This window comes from Artemia franciscana, chromosome 10 (genome assembly GCF_032884065.1).
Source record: "Artemia franciscana chromosome 10, ASM3288406v1, whole genome shotgun sequence".
Classification (NCBI taxonomy): domain Eukaryota; kingdom Metazoa; phylum Arthropoda; class Branchiopoda; order Anostraca; family Artemiidae; genus Artemia; species Artemia franciscana.
Window position 1 is genome coordinate 36,015,478 of NC_088872.1, and position 23,604 is coordinate 36,039,081.

At 35.0% G+C, this 23,604-nt stretch overlaps 1 protein-coding gene across 1 annotated transcript in view; it reads right to left on the reverse strand.

Annotated features, from left to right (window-relative positions):
• Positions 1-278: 278 nt before the first annotated feature.
• LOC136032461 (uncharacterized) overlaps positions 279-23,604 on the reverse strand; it is a 28,804-nt gene continuing 5,478 nt past the window's right edge. The window contains exon 2 of the mRNA XM_065712772.1: positions 279-854. Within this exon, the coding sequence (XP_065568844.1) occupies positions 279-833 (555 nt within the window). The 5' untranslated portion in view covers positions 834-854. The remainder of the gene's footprint in view (positions 855-23,604) is intronic.

The window sequence follows — 23,604 nt, forward strand, 5'->3', positions numbered from 1 at the left end:
CTAAAATACGAATAGAGCCATATTCATAAAGGTCCCATACAGTTTGCAATGCGACCCTCTTGTTTCAACCTATATAGGCTACCCGTAGATCAAATAAACGCTGACAAAATCCTTCTCAATAGCCCCAATTAAAGGCTTGTAGCCAACTCTCTTCTTATTTCAACACCCAAATCTGTTCATCCAGATCGGAGTTGCCAACAATTTTAATATATATATATATATATATATATATATATATATATATATATATATATATATATATATATATATATATATACTTACCCTATATACTGGTGTATTTCCTTCTCAAGTTTTGTTACTGTTTCTTCTTTCCGTTTCAGCTGAAGTCTTAGCTGAACAATTTCACTTTCTAGCTGTCCAACTTTACTGTTTTTATCAGAATCTGCCGATTTAACAACGTCAATTGATGGGCGAACACTTGTTGGGATTACTGAAGATTTATTAGCACCAGCAACACTATTCGACACTATGCCAGGTATTTCCGAGTCATTGAAACAAGAAGTTCCATTACCCATTTGTGGTTTGTACACTGAAGTTGACACTACTAAACTGGGAGAAACAATTTGTGGCGGTGATATTTTCGTTTTACTTAGAATCTGAGATAAACTAACAGGCCCAGAAGATTTCACTTTATCGGACTTTGGTGATGTTTTGAATTTTTCACGACATTCGTTTGTATATGCTATCATTTTGGCAGCGTTATCCGCTCTTGTTTCCTGTCCATTTTCAACTAACTTTTTGCCGGGAGAATCGTCACTCTCTTCATTAAGGAGACTCACTTGTGTCACATTTGTGTCAAATGGGGAAGACATCTTCAGGGCAACGAAATAAAACTAAAAAAAAATATATACATATAATATATATTTATTATATAAATATATATATATATATATACAAAATATATATATATATATATATACATAAATATATATATATATATATTATATATATATATATATATAAATATATATATATATATATATATATATATATATATATATATATATATATATATATATATATATATATATATATATATATATATATATATATATATATATATATATATATATATATATATATATATATATATATATATAAATATATGTATATATATATATATATATATATATATATATATATATATATATATATGCATATAAATAAAAAAAATACTTCCAGGAAATTTTTTGTGGGAGTTGAAACTGCGTTTTAAGCATTGCAACGCAGTTGAAGCAAGTCTAGCTTTTGCTTATAGAATTAAGATCCCTTCGGTGATTGGTCTTCTGGGACTTGGACTGTTTAAAAGGATTTCAGAAACTCCAATCTTGTTGTAAAGTACAGAAAAATCGTAGTTTTGGTTTTTTGAAATTTTTATGAAATCATAATAAAAAAGAGCTATACCGCAGATTTACCAATTTTGTCGTGATTATGCTATGATTTTTTTCCCCATTTTACCAAGATACCAATAATTGGTAAAACAGTCAGTTTGATCAATTACAAGAAAGTATACACAGCATTTTGCCTGGAAGGGGTCAGGACTGGATAAAAGTACGGCTTCGAGCCAATATTTTCTGTTTGTCACAGAGGAGGGGTTTTTTAGACCAATGAAACAAACAAAAATCACTACAAACTTGAGTTTGAGTTTTGCCTCCTTCTCTCACTGTAAAAGTTTAAAACCTACTGTTTCATTGGGGCTTTACTGAAAACGAATTATATTACATATATTTTCTTTTGTACTTATTACAACATTGAAAATAGGTATAAACATTACAGTAAAATTAAATTTTGAACAGATGACCTTCCAGCAATTGACATCATTATATATCAAATATTCAGTTTAATTTTTTTAGTTCTTTCCAAGACTATTCAAGACAAATCCAAACAAGAGTTTGGATACTGCCCCCTTTCTTAACTGTAAAACTCTAAAGCCTACTGAGTCATTGGCGCTTCAAAAAACAAATTATATTACAAATATTTCCTTTTCCAGTCTTTTCCAGCATTGAAAATGAAAATAAGATTACAGTGAAATAAAATCTTAAACGATGACCTTTCAATAGTTATTATCATTATTTCAAATATTCAGTTTGATTTTATTTGTACTTTCCAAGGATGTTCAAGACACATATAGTTTTCAGTAAAGCGCCAATGACACAGTAGGTTTTAGACTTTACAGTGAGGGAAGGAGGCAAAACCCAAACTCTTTCTTGCAGTGATTTTTGTTGGTTTCAAGCTTTATTTGCATACTCAGTTTAAGTTTTGCTCGTTTTATGATTTGTTTATTCATTTATATTAGTATCTATTGTTTGTTTGTTTGCTATGATTGTTTATTTAATTTCTATTTGTTTTGGGTTTCATTTATGCTTCAAAAGCAAAACATTTCTGTTCATTTTAATCTAGATTTGCATATTCAGTTTAAGCTTTACTCGTTTTAAGATTTATTTTTCATTTATATTAGTACCTGTTGTATGTTTTTTGCTATTATTGCTTATTTAATGTCTGTTCGTTTTGGGTTTTATTTATTCTTTAATAGTAATTTCTGTTCGTTTAAGAGTTTGAATTATTGTAAGTTTCTATTTCTTCTGATCTCAAATTTAATATGACCTTTACTTCTCTTTTTTTTTTAACTTCTTTTTCGGAAAGTTTTTAAAATTAATGTAATGAAATAGCTGATAGCAGTGGTGAAAAAGAGACTATTTGGAATAAATACGAGACTATAAAGGAATAAATATGATGTTAAATTACAAAAGAAACAGGGATTAAATAGCATGATTTATGGAAAGATTTTAATTAATTTCTCTTTTAAACTTAAGACCTTTTACTTGGCATATTTCTGACCTCTTTCATCCCTATCATTTCTTTCAAATGATAACAATGAACAACAATTTTTGAATTTTGTAATACCCTTTAGGCAAAACTATATGATTCTAGCGGATCTTTTTGGGCTTGATGTAATCGTTTAATGTTCTTTTTTTCGGTGAGTGGGTATGTTTATCATTAAAATGTTTATCCTTACGATTTTTATTAAAATCCAGCTTTATATGCCAAATTCAAAATTTCTCAAAAAGTTTAAGAAAAGTTTTTATTTGGAGAAAAAGACAATCCACCGGATTTTTGCCGAATACAATGTTTGTTGTAACTTTGAACCATATTAAACTTATTTTTATGTGTACATAATTGCTAATTTTGTTCTAGTTGTTTCAGAATATATATTTTTGTTTGAACTTAACGCACCTACTCAAGACGGGTGTCATTTGTCCTAGACAGATAATGGGCCCTAAAAGACTTTCCCTTGCCAATAGTATTGAATATTTATCAGGTATATGCGCTGTAGGCATGGTAGATGCCTTCAGACCTACCCCCCCCCCATTTAAAAAGCACAATTTTTTTCAAAATCTGTATTATTTCTTTCCTCCCAATTAAATAATCCTTTTTATAAATACGTCCTCTCCTGAAAAAGCTAAGTTAAAACAAATACCTTTAGATACTATATGTCTCTTTGGTATTAATTGAAGTTTTTGCTTGATACATAAATTTTATTCTAGCAGTTTATCACGCAAGACAGGGTTTAGGGCTCATTGGGAATACTAATACCAAGATTTAACAAGTGCTAATTTGAACCAATCAGAAATTTCATAGAAATTTTAAGCCAATCAGATTTATTTTTTTTAATCTGATTCGCTCAAATTGACGCTAAATACTGGTATTAGTAAAATTTCATAGTAAATACGTCTTTACTACCATTCATTCCGGTGAACTTGATGTTATTCACCAAAAAAGTCTGCTTGCTATTACAGATGATGGAAAAGAAAAGGAAAATCAAGCTCATATACGTATATACAAACCACAACCTTCACTGCTGTACTTGCCATGGTCAATTATATTTTTAATTTATATGCATATGGGACGGAAGTTACCTTCATTTTTTTAGGAATAGCAAATAATTACTGGCAGTTGGCTTATTTAGCTTTTGGTATCAGCTGGCAATTTCGATTTGTAAAAACTTCGACAGAGTCTAATAAAATACGCTTATTATCTTCCAATTGGAATTAGCTTTCGGCTATTGAGGGATTTATATTTAAGTTTAATAAATCATGAATGAGGCTGCTGATACTGCCATCTAATAATCCAAATGGAGAGGAATTTATTCAACATACATAAATCAATTTACAACGAGTATCAGTGCTTGCCTTTAGAATAGCAAAGCATGTATACAGCAGCATCAGATCAACCATGGGCCAGGGGGCTAAATACTGTCTGTCAATGGTGTACAAAACTTTGTATCTTTGAGCAATGAAATAACGTGCAGGTAATAACAGGGTTATGGTAATAACAGTGTTATGGTAAATACAGGTAATGGTAATAACAGGTGCAGGTAATTCTTATACCACTCGTGAAATATTCTGCGCCGAATATCCATGTCCAGTGATATACCTAATGATTTGGCCATTTCTAGGCTAAAATGTCAAGAAATGACCATTTCTAGGATCATTAACGATCAGACTTCTAAGCTAGACGCGCTGCACTCATTCGAATTTCCATCTCCCACCTATATATTCGTTTATTAGTGCCCCAGCCATAGTTTTTGGGTTTTATTCATTTGATACCCGTGCCTCTTGTGTACATGAACTGAAATAGTACATAGCTCCTTAAGCAAGCTGTCCATATATAAAGGATCATTATCCGTGGTATAGCCTGGAAGAGGTCACATGAGGATTGACAACCTAAGAAAATTGATGATGTATTGGTCACTTATCTCCCAGAAAATATGGAGTGGTCCCATGCAAGATAAAATCTTGGATTTAATCCAAAATTAAATTAAGCTGAGTCACATGCAACAATACTAAACAAATATAACGTTCTTGTATGCCAATTGCCAAACTTCCGTTTTTAGAGTTTATCTTACTACGGACGAGGGTCGTTGTCTACCTACTGTCCGTTATTATGACTAGTTGTCTATACCCATCAAAAGCTAGTTTATTATTACCCTTTAATTGAAGCGACGATGTGCATTGTAATGTCCCATGATCTTTTTGAAAATGAAATTGGTTGTGCATCCTTCTTCTGAGCTGAACTGAGCTTATTGCAAAATATTTTGTCCAGACTAACAAGTAAGATATTAGACATGCTGCTGCTTGTTACGAGCAACATGAACAGTTACAACGCACTGGAATACCTTTATTCATGTACTATATATATATATATATATATATATATATATATATATATATATATATATATATATATATATATATATATATATATATATATATATATATATATATATATATATATATATATATATTTGAAGAGTTTTTGCTGATGCGTTATGTCGAGCGGTTACAAATAACGCGGTGACCTCAGGAAACTTGTATTTGCTTTAACAAATAATAAACATTGTCAAGCAGCACAAATAATCAACAAACAATCAACAAATAATCAACAGCAGCAACAAATAATCAAAATTTGGGTTGAAAACTAGGTTCCTTTTATAGCTTCTTTATAGTTTGAATTGGTTCGACAAAATTTGTTCTAGAATTACTTCTGAGAAATTCGTTTAAATTGACTTGATTACTTAATAGTTTATTTTTGTCGTTGAAGCAGGTTTTGTCAATTTTCGACAATTATGCCCCAATTAACTTTGATTTTGCAGCTCTGTAAGTTCAATACAAATGCACACACAGATGTTAACCACTTGTTACATGCATCTTTTCATATATAAGCATTTTGAAAATCCACGTTATAGCCCAAGGGGTTGAGGGTGTCAAAGCCTGGCATTCTACAATTTATCTTAAACCCGATAAGATAAGGAATAAAAACAAGAGCTAAGAGCTCGTATGGCACTTGTGACGAGGTCGGAAGAGCCAAGAGCTCATATGGTATGAGCTCTAGCAAAATTCTAAGAATCAATAGATTGCTTTAAAAGGAGAATCAGAGGGTTAATACCGGTCGGGATTTAAAGTAAGAGCTCTGAGTCACGATGTCAAAAGATCTGGTCGGGATTTGAAATAAGAGCTCTGAGACTTAAGTTCCTTCTAAATATCGAATTTCTATAAGATCCTTAAGTTAAAAATATCTCAATTTTTCTGATTTTTACAAATTAACTACCCCCAGCTCTGTCAAAGAGTACGGATCCGTACCAATTATGTCAATCTCGTATCTATAACTTGTGCTTATTCTTCCCATCAAGTTTCATCCCTATCTCTCCGCTATAAGCATTTCCCAAGATTTCCGGCTTTCAAGATTTTTTGTTTCCCCCCTCCAACCCTCTATGTCCCCGGATCCGATTTGAACTGAAAATGGAGCATCTGAGACATAAGATTCTTCTATATATCAAGTTTCATTAAGATCCGATCACCCATTCCTACGATAAAGATACCTCAATTTTCACGTTTTCCAAGAATTCCGGTTTCCCCCTCCAACTCCCTTCAATGTCACCAGATCTGGTCGAGATTTAAAATGAGAGTTCTAAAGCATAAAATCCTTCTAGATATCAAATTTCATTAATATCTGATCACCCGTTCGTAAGTTACTAATACCTAATTTTTTTCTAATCTTTCCGGATTACCCCCCCCCCCCCCCAACTCCAAAGAGAGTGGATCCGGTCCGGTTATTTCAGTAACCTATCTTGGACTTGTGCTTATCCTTTCCACCAAATTTCATCCTGATCTCTCCGCTTTGAGCGTTTTCCAAGATTTCCGGTCCTCCCCCCCCCTAAGAACACTGGATCCAGTCGGGATTTAAAATAAGAGATCTGAGTTTTGAGGTCCTTCTAAATAAGAAATTTCACTAAGATACGATCACTCTTTTGTAAGTCAAAAATACCTGATTTTTTCTATTTCTTTAAAATTAACCCTCCCCCCCCACTCCCCCAAAGAGAGCAGACCCGTTCCGGTTATGTCAATCCCGTATCTAGAACTTGTGCTTATTTTTCCCACCAAGTTTCATCCCGATCCCTTCACTCTAAGCGTTTTCCATGATTTTAGGTTCCGCCCCTTAAAAAAAACTTCCTCTTCACTGGATCCGGTGGGGATTTTAAATAAATCCTCACCTACGTATCTTAGACAGGTTTTTATTATTCCCATCCAGTTTCATCCTGATCTCTCCGCTTTAAGTATTTTCTAAGATTTCTGGTCCCCCCAACGCCCCCCCCCCCAATGAGGCGGGATCCGGTTGAGATTTAAAATAAGAGCTCTGAGACACGATATCCTTCTAAATATGAAGTTTCATGAAGATCCGATCACTCCTTCGTAAGTTAAGAATACGTTATTTTTTCTAATTTTTCATAATTAACCACCGCCCCCCAATAGAGCGGATCCGTTCCAATTATGTAAATCACTTATCTAAGACTTTTTCTTATTTTTCCCGCAAAGTTTCATCCTGGTCCCTCCAATCTAAGCATTTTCCATGATTTTGGGTTCCCCCACCTCAAACTCCCCCCAATGTCACCAGATCCGGTCGGAATTTAAAATAAGAGCTTTGAGACACGATATCATTCAAAATATCAAATTTCATTGAGATCTGATCACCCGTTCGCAAGTTAAAAGTACCTCATTTTTTCTAATTTTTCAGAATTAACCCTCCTCCCCCCCAACTACCCTAAAGAAAGCAGATCCGTTCCGGTTATGTCAATCATGTATCTAGGACTTGTGCTTATTTTTCCCACCAAGTTTCATCCCGATGCCTCCACTCTAAGTGTTTTCCAAGATTTTAGGTTTCCCCTCCCAACTCCCCCACCAATGTCACCAGATCCGGTCGGGATTTAAAATAAGAGCTCTGAGACACGATATCCTTCTAAATATCAAATTTCATTGAGATCCGATCACCCGTTCGTAAGTTAAAAATGTATCATTTTTTCTAATTTTTTAAATTAACCCCCAACCCTCAACTACCACAAAGAGAGCGGATCCATTCCGGTTATGTCAATCATGTATCTAGGACTTGTGCTTGTTTTCCCCATCAAGTTTCATCCCGATCCCTCCACTCTAAGTGTTTTCCAAGATTTTAGGTTTCCCCCTCCCAACTCCCGCCCAATGTCACCAGATCCAGTCAGGATTTAAAATAAGAGCTCTGAGACACGATATCCTTCTAAATATCAAATTTCATTAAGATCCGATCACCCGTTCGTAAGTTAAAAATACCTCATTTTTTCTAATTTTTCAGAATTAACCCCCCCCCCCAACTACCCCAAAGAGAGCGGATCTGTTATGGTTATGTCAATCATGTATCTAGGACTTGTGCTTATTTTTCCCACCAAGTTTCATCCCGATCCCTCCACTCTAAGTGTTTTCCAATATTTTAGGTTTCCCCCTCCCCCCAATGTTACCAGATACGGTCGGGATTTAAAATAAGAGCTCTGAGACATTATATCCTTCTAAATATCAAATTTCATTGAGATCCGATCACTCGTTCGTAAGATAAAAATGCCTCATTTTTCAGAATTACCCCCCCCCCCCAACTACCCCAAAGAGAGCGGATCCGTTTCGGTTATTTCAATCATGTATTTAGGACTTGTGCTAATTTTTGCCGCCAAGTTTCAACCCGATCCCTCCACTCTAAGTGTTTTCCAAGATTTTAGGTTTCCCCCTCTCAAATCTCCCCCCCCCAATGTCACCAGATCCGGTCGGGATTTAAAATAACAGCTCTGAGACACGATATCCTTCCAAACATCAATTTTCATCAAAATCTGATCAACCGTTCGTAAGTTAAAAATACTTCAATTTTTCTATTTTTTATGAGATGGTCAAATCGGGAAAACGACTGTTTCTAATATAATCTGGTCCGGTCCCTGATACGCCTGCCAAATTTCATCATCCTAGCTTACCTGGAAGTGCCTAAAGTAGCAAAACCGGGGCCGACAGACAGACCGACAAACCGACAGACCGACAGAATTCGCGATTGCTATATGTCACTTGGTTAATACCAAGTGCCGTAAAAACGGAATTTCGATACCAATAGATGCATCAAAAGAATCAAATTTTTATGCTGATTGCAAATATATAAGTTTCATCAAGTTCAGTTCCTATCAAAAGTCACGAGCCTGAGAAAATTTGCCTTATTTTCGAAAAAAGGAGGAAACACCCCCTAAAAGACATAGAATCTTAACGAGAATCCCACGATCAGATTCAGCGCATCATCGAACCCCACAGCCCTTGGACATAGGGCCGAAATACTCATTCTAATTTGTTTCCCACTGTCTTAAAAATTTCCCTATTGTTCTTCTTGTTTTTGGTGTTTGTGATGGAAAGGCAGTGTGGTCTTCGTCGTTATTCACAAATATGGAATTTTTGTACTTTTAGCCAAAAGAAAGATCACGGATGCGTGTTTATTTGTATTTCCCCTCAGGGGTGATCGTATCGACCCAGCGGTCCTAAAATTTTTCGAGAGGGCTCAATCGAACGGAAATTAAAAGTTCGAGTGCCCTTATCAAGTGATCAAAAACATGGAGGGCAACTAGGCCCGTCCACACTCATATTTTCCCAAAGTCACCGGATAAAAAATTTTGAGATAGTTATTTTGTTCAGCATAATCGAAATATCAAAAACTATGCTTTTGAGGACGACTTTATCCCATACAGTCCCCGGGGAAAGGGCTGAAAGCTATGAACTTCGCCCATTGATTACATATAGCCTAGTATTGGTTATTGGGAATTTTACAGACGTTTTCAGGGGGGATTTCGTCTGGTGGGGGATCGGGGGAGAGGGTTATGTGGGAGAATCTTTCCATGGAGAAATTTTTCATGGGGAAGAGAAATTACATGAAGGATGCGCTGGATTTCCCAGCGTTATCTAAAAAAATATCAGAAATTAAATTAAAAAAAAACAATTTTTTCAACTGAAAGTAAGGATTGACATTAGAACTTAAAACAAAAAGAAATTATTGCGTATATGAAAGGGTTCGTTCCCTTGTCAATGCCTCACTTTCGGCTTTAAATCATTTTTAGTAATTTCAAAGAGCTATATATTCTAATTAAACGCCTTTGTGATTTAGGGTAAAGACTTAGAAGAAAATTCAACCTTTAGCGTAAAGAGCGAGGTATTGACGAGGGGGCGAACCCCCACATATGACGTATATGAGGAATTTCTCCCCCTCCTCAATATCTTGCTCTTTACATTAAAGTTCGAATTTTGTTAAATAATGGCCGATATAAGCAGTAATTAGTTTGTGTCGTTTTGCAGCCTATCTTAACATTTAATTTTACCGTAAGCAGCTTCATAACTATGATTTTTATGTGACGATAAACCAAAGATATTGTATGCGTTCGGCTTGTGGTTGTTATTAAATAAAAAAGAGGTTATTTCCCAACTGAAACTAAGGAATAATATTAAAACATGAAACGAACATAAATTTTTGCGCATATCTTTTAAAGATATTTTCTATCATTCATTTGAGTCATTTGAAAATTGCTCAACCTGTTGACTTTCATTTTCATAAAAATACTTTCGACCTCTTTGGTTGTTTTGTTACTATACCTCACAAAAACAGTTTCGCAAATATCGATAATTTAAGTTTGGCTACGTGGGAGAATCTTTCCGTAAAGAAATTTCTCGTGGGGTAGGGGAATTTGCCATGGAGGGGGAGCTAATTTTCCCGGCACTATTTAAAAAATGATCAACAATTAAATAAAAAACACGTTTTTTCAACTAAAAGTAAGAAGCATCATTAAAACTCAAAACAAACAGAAAAATTACTTAAATGAGGTGGGTTGCCTCTCCTCAATAGCTCGCTCTTATGCTAAAGTTTCTTTTTTAACTATTAAAAGAGGTTATTATTATTTAGTTGTACACATCAAAAGTTACGAGCCCGAGAAAATTTTCCTTGTTTAAGAAAATAGGGGAAAACGCTCCCTAAAAGTCATAGAATCTTAACGAAGATCATACCATTAGATTCAGCGTATCAGAGAGCCTCAGGTTGAAGTTTATTAGCTTTATAGACAGACCACGGATGCGTGTTTATTTGTTTTTATTTTGTTTTTTGTTTGTTTTTTTCAGGGGTGATCGTATCGACCCATTGGTCCTAGAATGCCACGAGAGGGCTCACCAACGGAAATTAAAAGTTCTAGTGCCCTTTCTAAGAGACAAAAAAAAATTGAGGGCACCTAGGCCCCCTCCCATGCTAATTTTTCCCCAAAGTCACCAGATCAAAATTTTGAGATAGTCATTTTGTTAAACGTAGTAGGACAACCTAATAACTATATCTTTGGGGACGAATTAACCCCCACAGTCCCCAGCGGAGGGGCTGCAAGTTACAAACTTTGACCATTGTTTACATATAGTAATGGTTATTGGGAAGTGTACAGACGTTTTCAGAGGGGCTTTTTCGTGTTAGGTTGAGTCTGGGTTGGGGAAAGGGGTTTAGTTGGTAGGATCTTTCCATGGGGAAATTTATCATGAGGGAAGAGAATCTCCATGAAGGGGGTGCACGATTTTCCAGGATTATTTAAAAAGAAACAATGAGAAGATAAATAAAAAAGTTTTTTCAACTGGAAGTAAGGAGCAGCATTAAAACAAACAGAAAATATTACGCATATAAGGGGGTTTGTGTCCTCTACAATACCTTGCTCTTTACGCTGCAGTGTTTTTAGTAATTTCAACTATTAATTCTACGGCCTTTGTGATTCAAGGGTCATTATTAAGGAATTGGGACAAAATCCAAGTCTTAGCGCAAAAAGTGAGGAATTGATGAGGGGGCGAACCCCTCATATACTTAATAAAAATATACAAATATAGAAGTTCGTTATGTAAGCTCATTCGTAAGTTACGTATATTTATTACTAATAAAAACGTTCGTTAAAAATTAAAAGTTTTAGTTGCATTTTTAATTAATTAAAAATGGAGGGGGGGGGGCAACTTGACCTCCTTCCTCACCTCTTTTTTTATCAAAATCGTCCGATCAAAACTATGAGAAAGCCATTTAGCCAAAAAAAAGTGCAAATTTCGTTTGATTATTCATGGGCGGTGGGCCAAACTCAAAACATGCATTGATTCAAAAACGTTCAGAAATTAAATAAAAAACCTAACTGCAAGTAAGGAGCGACATTAAAACTTAAAACGAACAGAAATTATTTTGTATACGAAAGGAGTTGTCCCCTCTTCAACGCCTCGCTCTTTACTCTAAAGCTTTCTATTGTTTTATAAAGTAGAACCATGACAAAGAGATCAAACTTTAGCGTAAAGAGCGAGGCGTTGAGGAGGTGACACAACCCCTTTCATATATGGAATAATTTCTGTTCGTTTTAAGTTTCAATGTCGCTCCTTACTTGCAGTTAAAAAAATTGTTTTTTTATTTAATTTATAAAAAGTGTGTAAAGATTTTGCCTCTGCCATATGATTTGTCTCTGTGTTATCTTATGTGACAGAGACATGCCGTACGTTAACATATTGTTAATATAATACATATGAAATGTTTTCTCTCTATTTTTGCGAGGTAAAAATCATACTAAATTTTTGTTGAAACTATGTATTATGTAGTTTAATTTAATTGTGAAGGTAATTAAATATTTACTATAGGCGAATCTTGTCACATCATGGTGCAAATCGGCAATGTGTGATGTGTCACTTGTTGTAGGTTGCAAAACACAAATTATTTTTGGAAATATTTTCTAAGCTTAACGTATTTTATACTTCGCTCATTTGAATTAAATTGGAAAGAAAAAGAGATATATTTCCTGAGGAATTCTTCCAGAATAATTCCTGGAGCATCCTACATAGAAATTGAAAAAGATGGTGCAGTTACAATCCGTTTTCTTATATGATTTCAATGAATACACTATTCAACATCAAGATTACTTTTAAGCCTTAATAGTTTAAAAATCTAACCTTAGTTTTTTCCCTCTCTTAACTGGATAAAGCACCAGTTAACACATTTCCCCCCAGGAGTTTCAACAATAAAGGAAAGAAAAGAAAAAATATCCGGTCCAAGAAGACACACTCAGGAGAAGCTCTAGACATAGACCTAACTGACGATTCTAACTCTCTCTAGAGCAGGCCTCCTCAGCTCAAGAACGGGAAGGCGTGGCTCAAACTCATTTCTTCCAGGGATTTCAATAAATGCGCTAGTCAACACCAGGTAAAATTACTTTTAAGGATTAATAGTTTTTTTTTTTAATTCTGACCTTAATGCATGTCCTCTATACTGATTGCCGTACCAAATTTAAACATTTTTCCACAACACCCAAGAATAAAGAAATGAGGAAAAAACAAAAAAATTTATTGAGTAGGCTTACTTAATGAAAAAATGGAATACGATAAACACACAAATAAAATAGGAAAATTGGCACGTGCTTATTCCATTTTTTTTTCATTTATGTTCTTGCAAAGATAATCAATTGTACTTGTAAATAAACGCGCGGCCTGTTGAATTTGTTTCTACCAAATTAAATATAAAAAAAACAAGTTTTTTAACTGAAAGTAATGAACGACATTAAAACTTAAAACAAACAAAAATTACCCCGTATATGAAAGGGACTTTTCCTCCTCAACGCCCCGCTGTTTACGCTAAAGCTTGACTCTTTCTCTTAACTCTACTTTTTAAAAATGTAAAAAACTTTAGCGTAAAGAGCAGGGCGTTGAGGAGAAAAAGTCCCTTTCATATACGGTGTAATTTCTGTTCGTATTAAGTTTTAATGTCGCTCCTTACTTTCAGTTAAAAAAAACTGTTTTTTTTTCATTTAATTTCTGAACGTTTTTGAACTAATACATGTTTTGAATATGGATCTCCGAACATAAATAATTAAAACGAAACTTACATATTAATTTTTTTTTTCACCAAATGGCTTTCTCATACTTTTAATCGGAAGATTTTGAGAAAAAATCAGCGGGAGAGGAGGCCTAGTTGCCTCCAATTTTTTGATTACTTAAAAAGGCAACTAGAACTTTCAATTTTTCTGGCAAAGTATACGAATATCCACATTTTTTTGTAGGTAGGAGCTTGAAACTTCTACAGCATGGTTCTCTGATACGCTGAATGCGATGGTGTGATTTTCGTTAAGATTCAATGACTATTAGGGGGTGTTTCCCCCTATTTTCTAAAATAAGGCAAATTTTCTCAGGCTCCTAACTTTTGATGGGTAAGACTAAACTTGATAAAACTTATATATTTAAAATCAGTATTAAAATGCAATTCTTTTGATGTAACTATTGGTATACAAAATTCCATTCTTTAGAGTTTCGGTTGCTATTGAGCCGGGTCACTCCTTACTATAGTTCTTTACCACGAACTGTTTTAACAACTAATACAAAATCACAGGCTTTTAAAGTCTTAAGCCTCAGGCTTATATACCCCTAAGTTCAGTTTATTAGATTCGCCTTCCTTACATATTTGGAAAGACCCTTAAACTGATTGAAGATCCTGATTTATTGACAACCTTATCAAAATGAATAAAGATCCAAATATTTGGCTGAAAAACAACTCATTTTGCAATAACACACCCCTAACATCCTCGAAAAAAAGTATTACCATCCATCTTTTTAGCGTCGTCTTATTTCTTGTATAAGATTATATAAATCCGAAACTGTAAATTGATTGGCCAGACAAGGGTATTTTTTAAGTTTATATTCGTTGCATTAGTCTTCAGTTTTTGAAGGGAGGGGATGCTTAAAACAAGATAAATGACCGTATGGAATTCAGTTGACGATTGTTTGTTTTGTTTTCTTTTTTTTTGTTGCTTATACAGATCCCTTGAGGGAAGTACGCATGCTCCTCAATAAAGGCTTCGGTATAGACTCCGGTGGGTCTTTGTCGACATGACGGTTTCCAAGCTTTACGCTTATAATTTTAACAATATATAAATTAATTTTGTCAACTCTAATCTTTTGCTATTTGCTTAATTTACGTTTCTGTGTATTTGCAAAATGTTAGATAAGAATACCAGTTATGATTACAAAAACAGTAAAGACATAAGATAGGGCTTTTTTTTCTATCACACTAGATTTTACTTGAATGAAAATGGTCGGCTCCTCGATAATTTGACACTCAGGAGATAAGACAAAAAACTATTAATTGCCAAGAGTTAAAAAAAAATAGGATCTCAGATAATTAAGAGGAAGAACAAAGCATTCATGTAAACAAAAGTTTGATTAAAACTGGTGATTTTTCGTTTCACAGCATTTTCAAGATTATTCATTCAAAAGTTGCTTATTTTCTTTTAAGTGGGGGAATTTTAAGTGGGGGGAGTTTTATTTAGCACCATCCATCCCAGTAATTTTCGATAGTGGTTAGAACCTTTTCTACTATCCACGGGAATGTTTGGTCCTTTATACTTTTGAATTCACCAAAGCAAGCACTCCTCAAGACACTGGCGGACCCAGGGGGCTGGGGGGTGACCTGGGCCCAATGAAAATTTTTTGGCGCCATCTTTCTTTGTTTTTTGTCTTTTCTTTGCTTTTTTTCAGAATAAATTTGTCAACTTGGTTAATAAATAATTTCTGAGACCACACTGGCTAATCATGATAAAACATAAAATCACGAAGAAAGGAAGAAAACGAGGACAGGTTACTGGAACATAGGCCCTTAATCGACAAGGCCATAGGGATTTTTTTTATATTCCACCTTGGCTCAATATTTGTACAACAATCCACGCCATTTCATTTGACAGCACCTCCATTATTACCCCCGTTAAAGGTCTCATGCAGGTTTTCAGGGAGGCGGTTGAGATAAAAAAAAAAAGAAGGTACATTGACCTAAAGGTAGCTCTCAATAGACACTGGAGAAACTTTTTCAAGTCCCATTTATGATGAAATTATTAATTCTGATCTTTTTTACATATTTCCCCAAAATTATGTTGTGCAATCAAATCGAATCTATGATAATAATCTAACTGGAAAGCGATTAGCCTTTAAGATAATTTACGTAAGATGAAACTGTGAAATGCCATTTAGACTTGTGTTTTTTATTCAGTTATCCTTTCACCGTTACTCGGGAAGGGGTTATCCTATTTTAGTTTTGTGTTTTGTTTCAAGGTTTGGTTTTTTATATTTTTATCAGTTTTATTCTGCACTAAGGACGGTCAAGCGGAGGTCTTGACCGAAATATTTGTTCGCGATTTTGTGTTTTAATTTGGTTAATTATTGGCACCTTTATCCCATCCCCCCAAGATGCTGCTCATTAGCGCCCTTGTCACATTGGATCTCCACCAAGATTTCGCTTTAGATCCGCCCCTGCCTCAAGATGGAAAAATTCAGCCCGATTCGACGTTTCCTACACACACTTCCTGTGACACGATCTTCCCTTTCAAAATCCATAAAAAAAATATCGATGTTACAATGCCTAACTGCTCGGCTAATTCTTGTTTAATTGATCACCCTCTAAAGCTTGGCAATTTCACATTACTACGATAGCTACCAGGCTACCACGAACATTTAGCTGCATTGTGCTCAGACGGAGAACCAACAGCGCAATGCGCATTCAATCATAATTTCATCCTCTTCATTCACGTTGCACGATTGATCAGTGGTGGTTCTGGCCTATCTTGCGCCCGGGTAAAATCTTTATTAGTACATCTTCATTCATTAACAAAATGATTTTAATTTATTAGATAATTGATAATTTATTAGCTATTTCCATTTATTAACTGTGAACTCTGCTTTATTTCAGTAAATTAAAATTTCAAAAATTAAAAATAATTATAACCGTTAGATTATTTATTTGAAATCTTCTGCCCCTAAAATTTCTGCATCCGGGGCAAGTCCCCCCTCTATCCCTGCCCTAAAGCTGTTCATCCACCTTTTAAGGACAACCCAGCAAATGCTTTTCAGTAAATATCTCAAAAATGTGAAAATGTCAGAGACGACCTTATGGGGTCACATCGAAGAAATGATTAAATGGCCTTAAGTCCCCGTGTCAAAAACTTCCCTGCTGAAATATCATTACTTTCTTATCAAAAGGTAAAACCCGCTGAATTGACAGCAAACAATAGATACATTAGCTGTTAAATTCCGACGTCATTTTTATAGGCTATATAAGAAAAGTGTCATTTTTATTATGCATCTAAACCGTGCTGATAAACTTACTAAACTATCTCAAAAGATGATTTCCAAAGCTATTTCTGAAAATCAGAGTGCAGGAACAACAAAGGACAAGAAAAGTTCCATCCCATATCAATTATTTTGTCTGAGGATTAATATATAGACAATATTTCGGCTATTATTAAAAACACAAATACGCACTCGTTTAATGAAGAAATATGTTGGAAATGTATATATATATATATATATATATATATATATATATATATATATATATATATATATATATATATATATATATATATATATATATATATATTGTTGCTCTTATGCCTAAAGTTTGTATCCGACATTTCCGAACTTCTGAAATAATTGCCATAAACCGTTTGATGTGCTATATTCAAAGGGAGAATAATTAGGGCAATGTTTATTCAATCACGCTTTGAACCTTTTCATCTACACTATACTGCTGAACCTCCTCCTAGAAATTTTTGTCCAAATCGTAAAAACGTCAAAAAAACTCATGTGAATAAATTGTTGATGTGTTTTTCTTGTATCCCCCCCTACCGAAGAAAAGCCTCCCTCATATACAGAATAATCTCTGTTTGTTTTTAGTTCCAATGCTACTCCATACCTTTCAGTTAAAAAAAAGTTTTTTTAATTTAGTTTCTGATCGTTTTGCTGGGAAATTCCCCCCCATGGAAAGTTTTTGTAGCAAAATCCTTGAGTGGAAGATTCTGTGGGCATTAAAAGTGCTCTTTTAGGTGTTTAATAGCAAAACCATTTAGATATCGGATCAGGTTGATGCAGACAAATAGTTTGTGCAAACGAACTGTAAGTAAGAAGTCACTCAGCCCAATAGTAACCGAAACTCTAAAAAACGCAATTTGATATCAATAGACATATTAAAAGGATTTGCTTTTTGCGCTGAATCCAAGCATATATGGTTAATTAAGTAAGTTTGTTGCTACCTATCAAAAGCTACGAGCCTGAGAAAACTTGCCTGATTTTTAAAAAGAGAGGGAAACAAACCTAATAAGTCAAGGAATCTTTAAAAAACAAGAGCTAAGAGCTCATATGGCACTTGTGACGAGGCCAGAAGACCCAAGAGCTCATATGGTATGAGCTCTAGCAAAATACTGAGAACAAATAGATTGATTTAAAAGGAAAATCAGAGGCTTAATGCTGGTCGGGATTTAAAATAAAAGCTCTGAGTCACGAGGTCAAATATCAAAATTCATTAAGATCCGATCACCCACTCGTAAGTTTAAAACACCTAATTTTTTCTTTAGCATCAACCCCCCCCCCCCACAGATGGTCGAATCGAGGAAAACGACTTTATCAAGTCAATTTGCGCAGATTCCTTACACGCCTACAAATTTTCATCGTCCTAGCACATCCAGATACACCAAACTCGCCAAAGCACTGAACCCAACCCCCTAACTCCCCCAAAGAGAGCGAATCCAGTACGGTTACGTCAATCACGTATCTACGACATTTGCTTATTCTACCCACAAAGTTTCATCCCGATTCATCTACTCTAAGCGTTTTCCAACATTTCCGGTTTCCCCCTCCAACTCCCCCCAATGTCAACAGATCTGGTTGGTATTTGAAATAAGAGCTCTGAGACATGAGTTCCTTCTAAATATCAAATTTTATTAAGATCCGGTCACCCATTCTTAAGTTAAAAAAACATCAGTTTTTCAAATTTTTCCAAATTACCCCCCCCCCCCCCAGCTCATCCAAAAAGAATAGATCCATTCCAATTATGTCAATCACGTATCTAGAATTAGTGTTTATTCTTCCCATCAAGTTTCATCCCGATCTCTCCACTCTAAGCTTTTTCCAAGATAACTGTTTCCCACCCTCCAACCCCCTATGTCCCCAGATCCGATTCGAATTGAAAATAGAGTATCTGAGAGATAAGATACTTCTATATATCAAGTTTCATTAAGATCCGATCACCCATTCCTAAGATAAAGATACTTCAATTTTCACGTTTTCCAAGAATTCCGGTTTCCCCCTCCAATTCCCCCAATGTCGACGGATCTGGTCGGAACTCAAAATTAGAGCTTTAAAGCACAAGATCCTTCTAAATATCAAATTTCATTAAGATCTTAACACCCGTTCGTAAGTTACAAAAACCTCATTTTTTTCTTATTTTTTCGAATTACTCCCCCTCCCAGCTCCACCAAAGAGAGCGGACCCGGTCCGGTTATGTCAGTCACGTATCTTGAACTTGTTTTTATTATTCCCACCAAGTTTCATCCTGATCTCTCGCTTTAAATGTTTTCCAAGATTTCCAAGTTTTCCAAGCTCTCCTCCAACTCCTCCCCCAATAACGCTGGATTCAAGAGCTGTCTTAGAACAAGAGCTCTGAGACAGGATATCCTTCTAAATATCAAATGTCATTAAGATACGATCACCTGTTCGTAAGTTAAAAATACCTAATTTTTTCTAATTTTTAGAATTAAACCCTCCCCTCTCCCAACTCCCCAAAGAGAGCAGATCTATCCCGGTTATGCCAATCACGTATCTAGAACTTGCGCTTATTTTTCCCACAAATTTTCATCCTAAACCCTCCACTCTAACTCCCCCCAATGTCACCGAATCCCGTCGGGTTTAAAATAATAGCTCTGAGACACATATCCTTCCAAACATCAAATTTCATTAAGATCTGATCACCCGTTCGTAAGTTAAAAATATATCGTTTTTTTTCTTTTTTTTCGATTTAACCGCCCCCCCCCCCACTCACCTCTAGATGGTCAAATCGGGGAAACGACACTTTCTAATTTAATCTGGTCTGGTTTCTGATACGCCTGCCAAATTTCATCGTCCTAGCTTACCTGGAAGTGCCTAAAGTAGCAAAACCGGGACAGACAGACAGACAGACCGACAGAATTTGCGATCGTTATATGGTCATTTGGTATCTACCAAGTGACATATAGCGAAAGACCATGCTATCAGATTCAGCGTATCAGATATGCAGGCTAAGCAAACAATATCACATTCAACTGTGCAAATGTTTTCATAGCAAGCAATTACAACCATATTCTCATAAAAAATATTCAAAATTTAACTTTGAATTTTTGACAATGATGTATCTAACTGTTCATGGCATTGAAGTTGTAAATAGAAAGTCACCAATGTCAATAGAAACCAAAACCAAAAAAAACTGAATGTTGATAAAAATATATTCATAATTACAATCAGCTTTTTATGTTGATTCTAAATGAGTAAAACTCATTAAGTTTGAAGTTCAAACATCAAAAGTTTGACATAAATTAAATTTGAGCATAAAACGGTATTAGCATAAGAAGATTTGCATAATTTTAGAAAAATAGAAAAATATCCTTAAAAAAAGGCAATCTTACTAAAAACTACAGAATCAAATTTGAGTAGGAGATTCGAGAGTAATCTTAAAAACTACCTGTGATAATAGATTAATTATGCTAGACTAAACAAATAAATCATAAAACAGCTGGACAGTAAATACCCTTCTTACAATATGTATTACGAAAGGTTCAACGACAAGATATTAGCAAAGCAAAAGAAACCTATCATTCAATTGCGCTCCTTATCACGATTTTTCCCCATTTGATGTTAAAAATACTTCTGTTTTGTAGTTGCATTGAAAATTGCCGTTTTTTGGCTTTTTCATTGATCAAATCGAAAATAAACAAAATTGTCCCCCACTAAATTTTGAAAAATGCATCCCCCAATATTTTCTTAGATTGGGGCGACTGCTTCAAGGTATTATTTTTGTTTTGTTTTTATTTTTTGTATTTCACCAGGCAACTTCGTACGGAAGGAGTTGTAGTAGAAACTTTAGAGGAACCTCATTCGATTGGAAATTGGAAGTTCTAGTGTCATTTTGATAGTCAAAGATCATTGGAGGGCAACTAGCTCCCCCTCGACATTTTCAGTGGCCTCCAACACCCATCAAGATTTGAGAAAGCCATTTTGTTCAAAATAGTAGCAAAGACCAATAATTATCTCTCTGGGGATGAAATGACACCCTACATCTCCTTTGGTAAGGGTTACAAATTATTCAAGTTGTTCATTGTTTACTTATAAGATTTACTATAAGGAAAGGGATATTATGCTATTATGCTTGGATGCTTGATAATGGGTGCGTCCGAAAATGCTAAGAGTAGTTGTATTTGCTAAGTGTAGCTGTGTTTGCTAAAAGTAGCTCTGTTTACTAAGAGTAGCTGTAGCCTGTATTTGCAACATTTTAGTAATAACTGAGAGTATTAATTTGAAACTTTTTCAGTAGAAACGGGACGTTGAACTAGATCGAAGACACTGTTTGCGTCCATTTTTCAAAACAGCGTATCTGCAATACCTCAGAAACAGTTACGGGTATTCAGTTGAAACTTTCTGGGGTTCTGAGTTGGATTACTGAAACTTTCTGGGCTGAATTACTTAAACTTTCTGGGCTGAATTACTGAAGCTTTCTGTGCTCAATTACTGAAACTTTCTGGGCTGAATTAAATAAACGACCCTTTACCCTATGTGCATCCACGATGTCAAATGGACGTCAATGCAAAATCTCGTGAAGGGCCGAGTTCATTAAGTCGGAACTTCCAGGGAATGTTGGGGTAGGCAGGGTTGAACTAAAATAAAAGAAACTACGTGTATCGAGGTTTCCAAAAGGGTGTATCTGCAATATCTCTGAAACGTCTAAGGGTATTAACTTGAAATTAACAAGGAATGTTGAAAGGCATCAAACAGCACATGGTAACAAACTGTAAGTAAGGAGTAACGCAGCTCAATAGTAACTGAAACTCTAAAAGCAATATTTTGACATCAAATAATACATCAAAAGAATTAGCTTTTTATGATGGTCCAAAATATATAAGATTAATTAAGTTAGTGTAACCCATCAAAAGCTACGAGCCAGAAAAAAAATTCCCGGTTTTTGAAAAATGGGGGAGACACCCCCACAGGAATACTAGTGAAAATTGTACCATCGGTTTCAGCGTATCAGAGATCCGTACTGTAGGAGTTTCAAGCTCCCATCGACAAAAATGTGGAATTTTGTATTTTTGCCAGAAAAAAGATCACTGATAGGTGTTTATCCCAGAGGTGATTGTATCAAATAGTGATCCTAGATGATCGGGAGAGGGCTCATTTGATCGGAAATCAAAAGTTATAGTGCCTTTTTTAAGTGAAAAAAAATTCCCCAAAGTGGTCCTATCGAAATTTTGAAATATCAATTTTGTTCAAGATAGTTGAAAGGTCCATTAAATATCCTCTGGGGCTTGCATGACCCCCCAACGCCTCTGAGGAAAGGACTAGTTAAAACATTTCCCTTTGTTTACGCATAGTATTTGTTATTTTGAAGTGTAAAGACATTTTTCGAGGGGAGTTCTCTCCTGGGGCTGGGTTTCCACGGGGAGATTTTCCGTGGAGAGGGATGTTTCCAGAGAAAAAACTTTCCAGGAGAAATTTTACACTGAGAGAATTTGACAGAATTACTGTATGAAATTCGTTTTGTTTATCTTACTTTCTCTTTGCCGACTCAATTTTGCATGTGGAGATGTTCCGGGGGAATTGCCACGGGGAAACTTCCAGCTGGGGTGGTATTGTTTGGAGGGTTTTCCATGGGCAGGGGGATTTTTCGCGGGGAAAATTATCCATGAAGGAATTTCCTGTGAGAGAAATTCTCCAATTCTCCATGGGGGATTTTCTGGGGAGAAATTCTCCATGAGGAATTTTCTATAGGAGAAATTCCACAAGGAAATTTTCTGTTATAGAAATTTTCCGTTTCCGCGGAGCAACTTCTCGCTGGAGGGGGGGGGTTGATTTTCGGGAAGAATTTTCCATGTAAGGGAAAATTCCGTGGAAATAATTAGGAATTGAAATCATTTTCAAATGAAAGTATGCTAAGGAGAATTTTTCAGGCGGAATCATCCGCAAAAAATTTTGCTGTGGGAATTTTCAGCGAGGATATAATTGTCAGCGTGCAATTTTCCAGGGGGGGGGGTGTATTTTATGTGGGAGAAAATTTCCATGGAGGAGTTTTCCGTAAGGGCAGGGAATTTTTCATGGAGGGGGAGCCAGATTTCCCTGCATTATTTGAAAAATAATCAGAGATTAAATTAAAATAATAACGAGTTTTAGAAATGATTCCGTAAATGAAGAGGCTACCCTCCTCCTCAATGCATCGCTCTTTACGCTAAAGTGTGACCATTTATCCAATTTTTAGGAACAACTCCTAAAAAACAATTTTGACAGAATTAGAATAAGAATAAGAAAAGGTTTAATTAGAATAAGAAGCTTTTTTTTCAAATACTAAAATACTTTCACGCAAAGAGCGAGGTATTGAGGAGGGGTCAATCCCCTCATGTACAAAATGAATTCTGTTTGTTTTAAGTTTTAATGTTGCTCCTTGCTTTTAGTTGAAAACCCTTTTTTAAATTTAATATTGAATTACATCCAAAGACTTTAGAAGTTTATCCAGATTGTAAAAATGACATATATGCGATATATAAGGAACGGCTTAGGGTATTAAGTTAAAGTTTCGAAGGAAAGTTGAGGGAGATTTAAAACTAAGTCAAAAGACACTATCTGTTTCCAGATTGTTAAAAAGGGGTATGTGCAATATATCGAT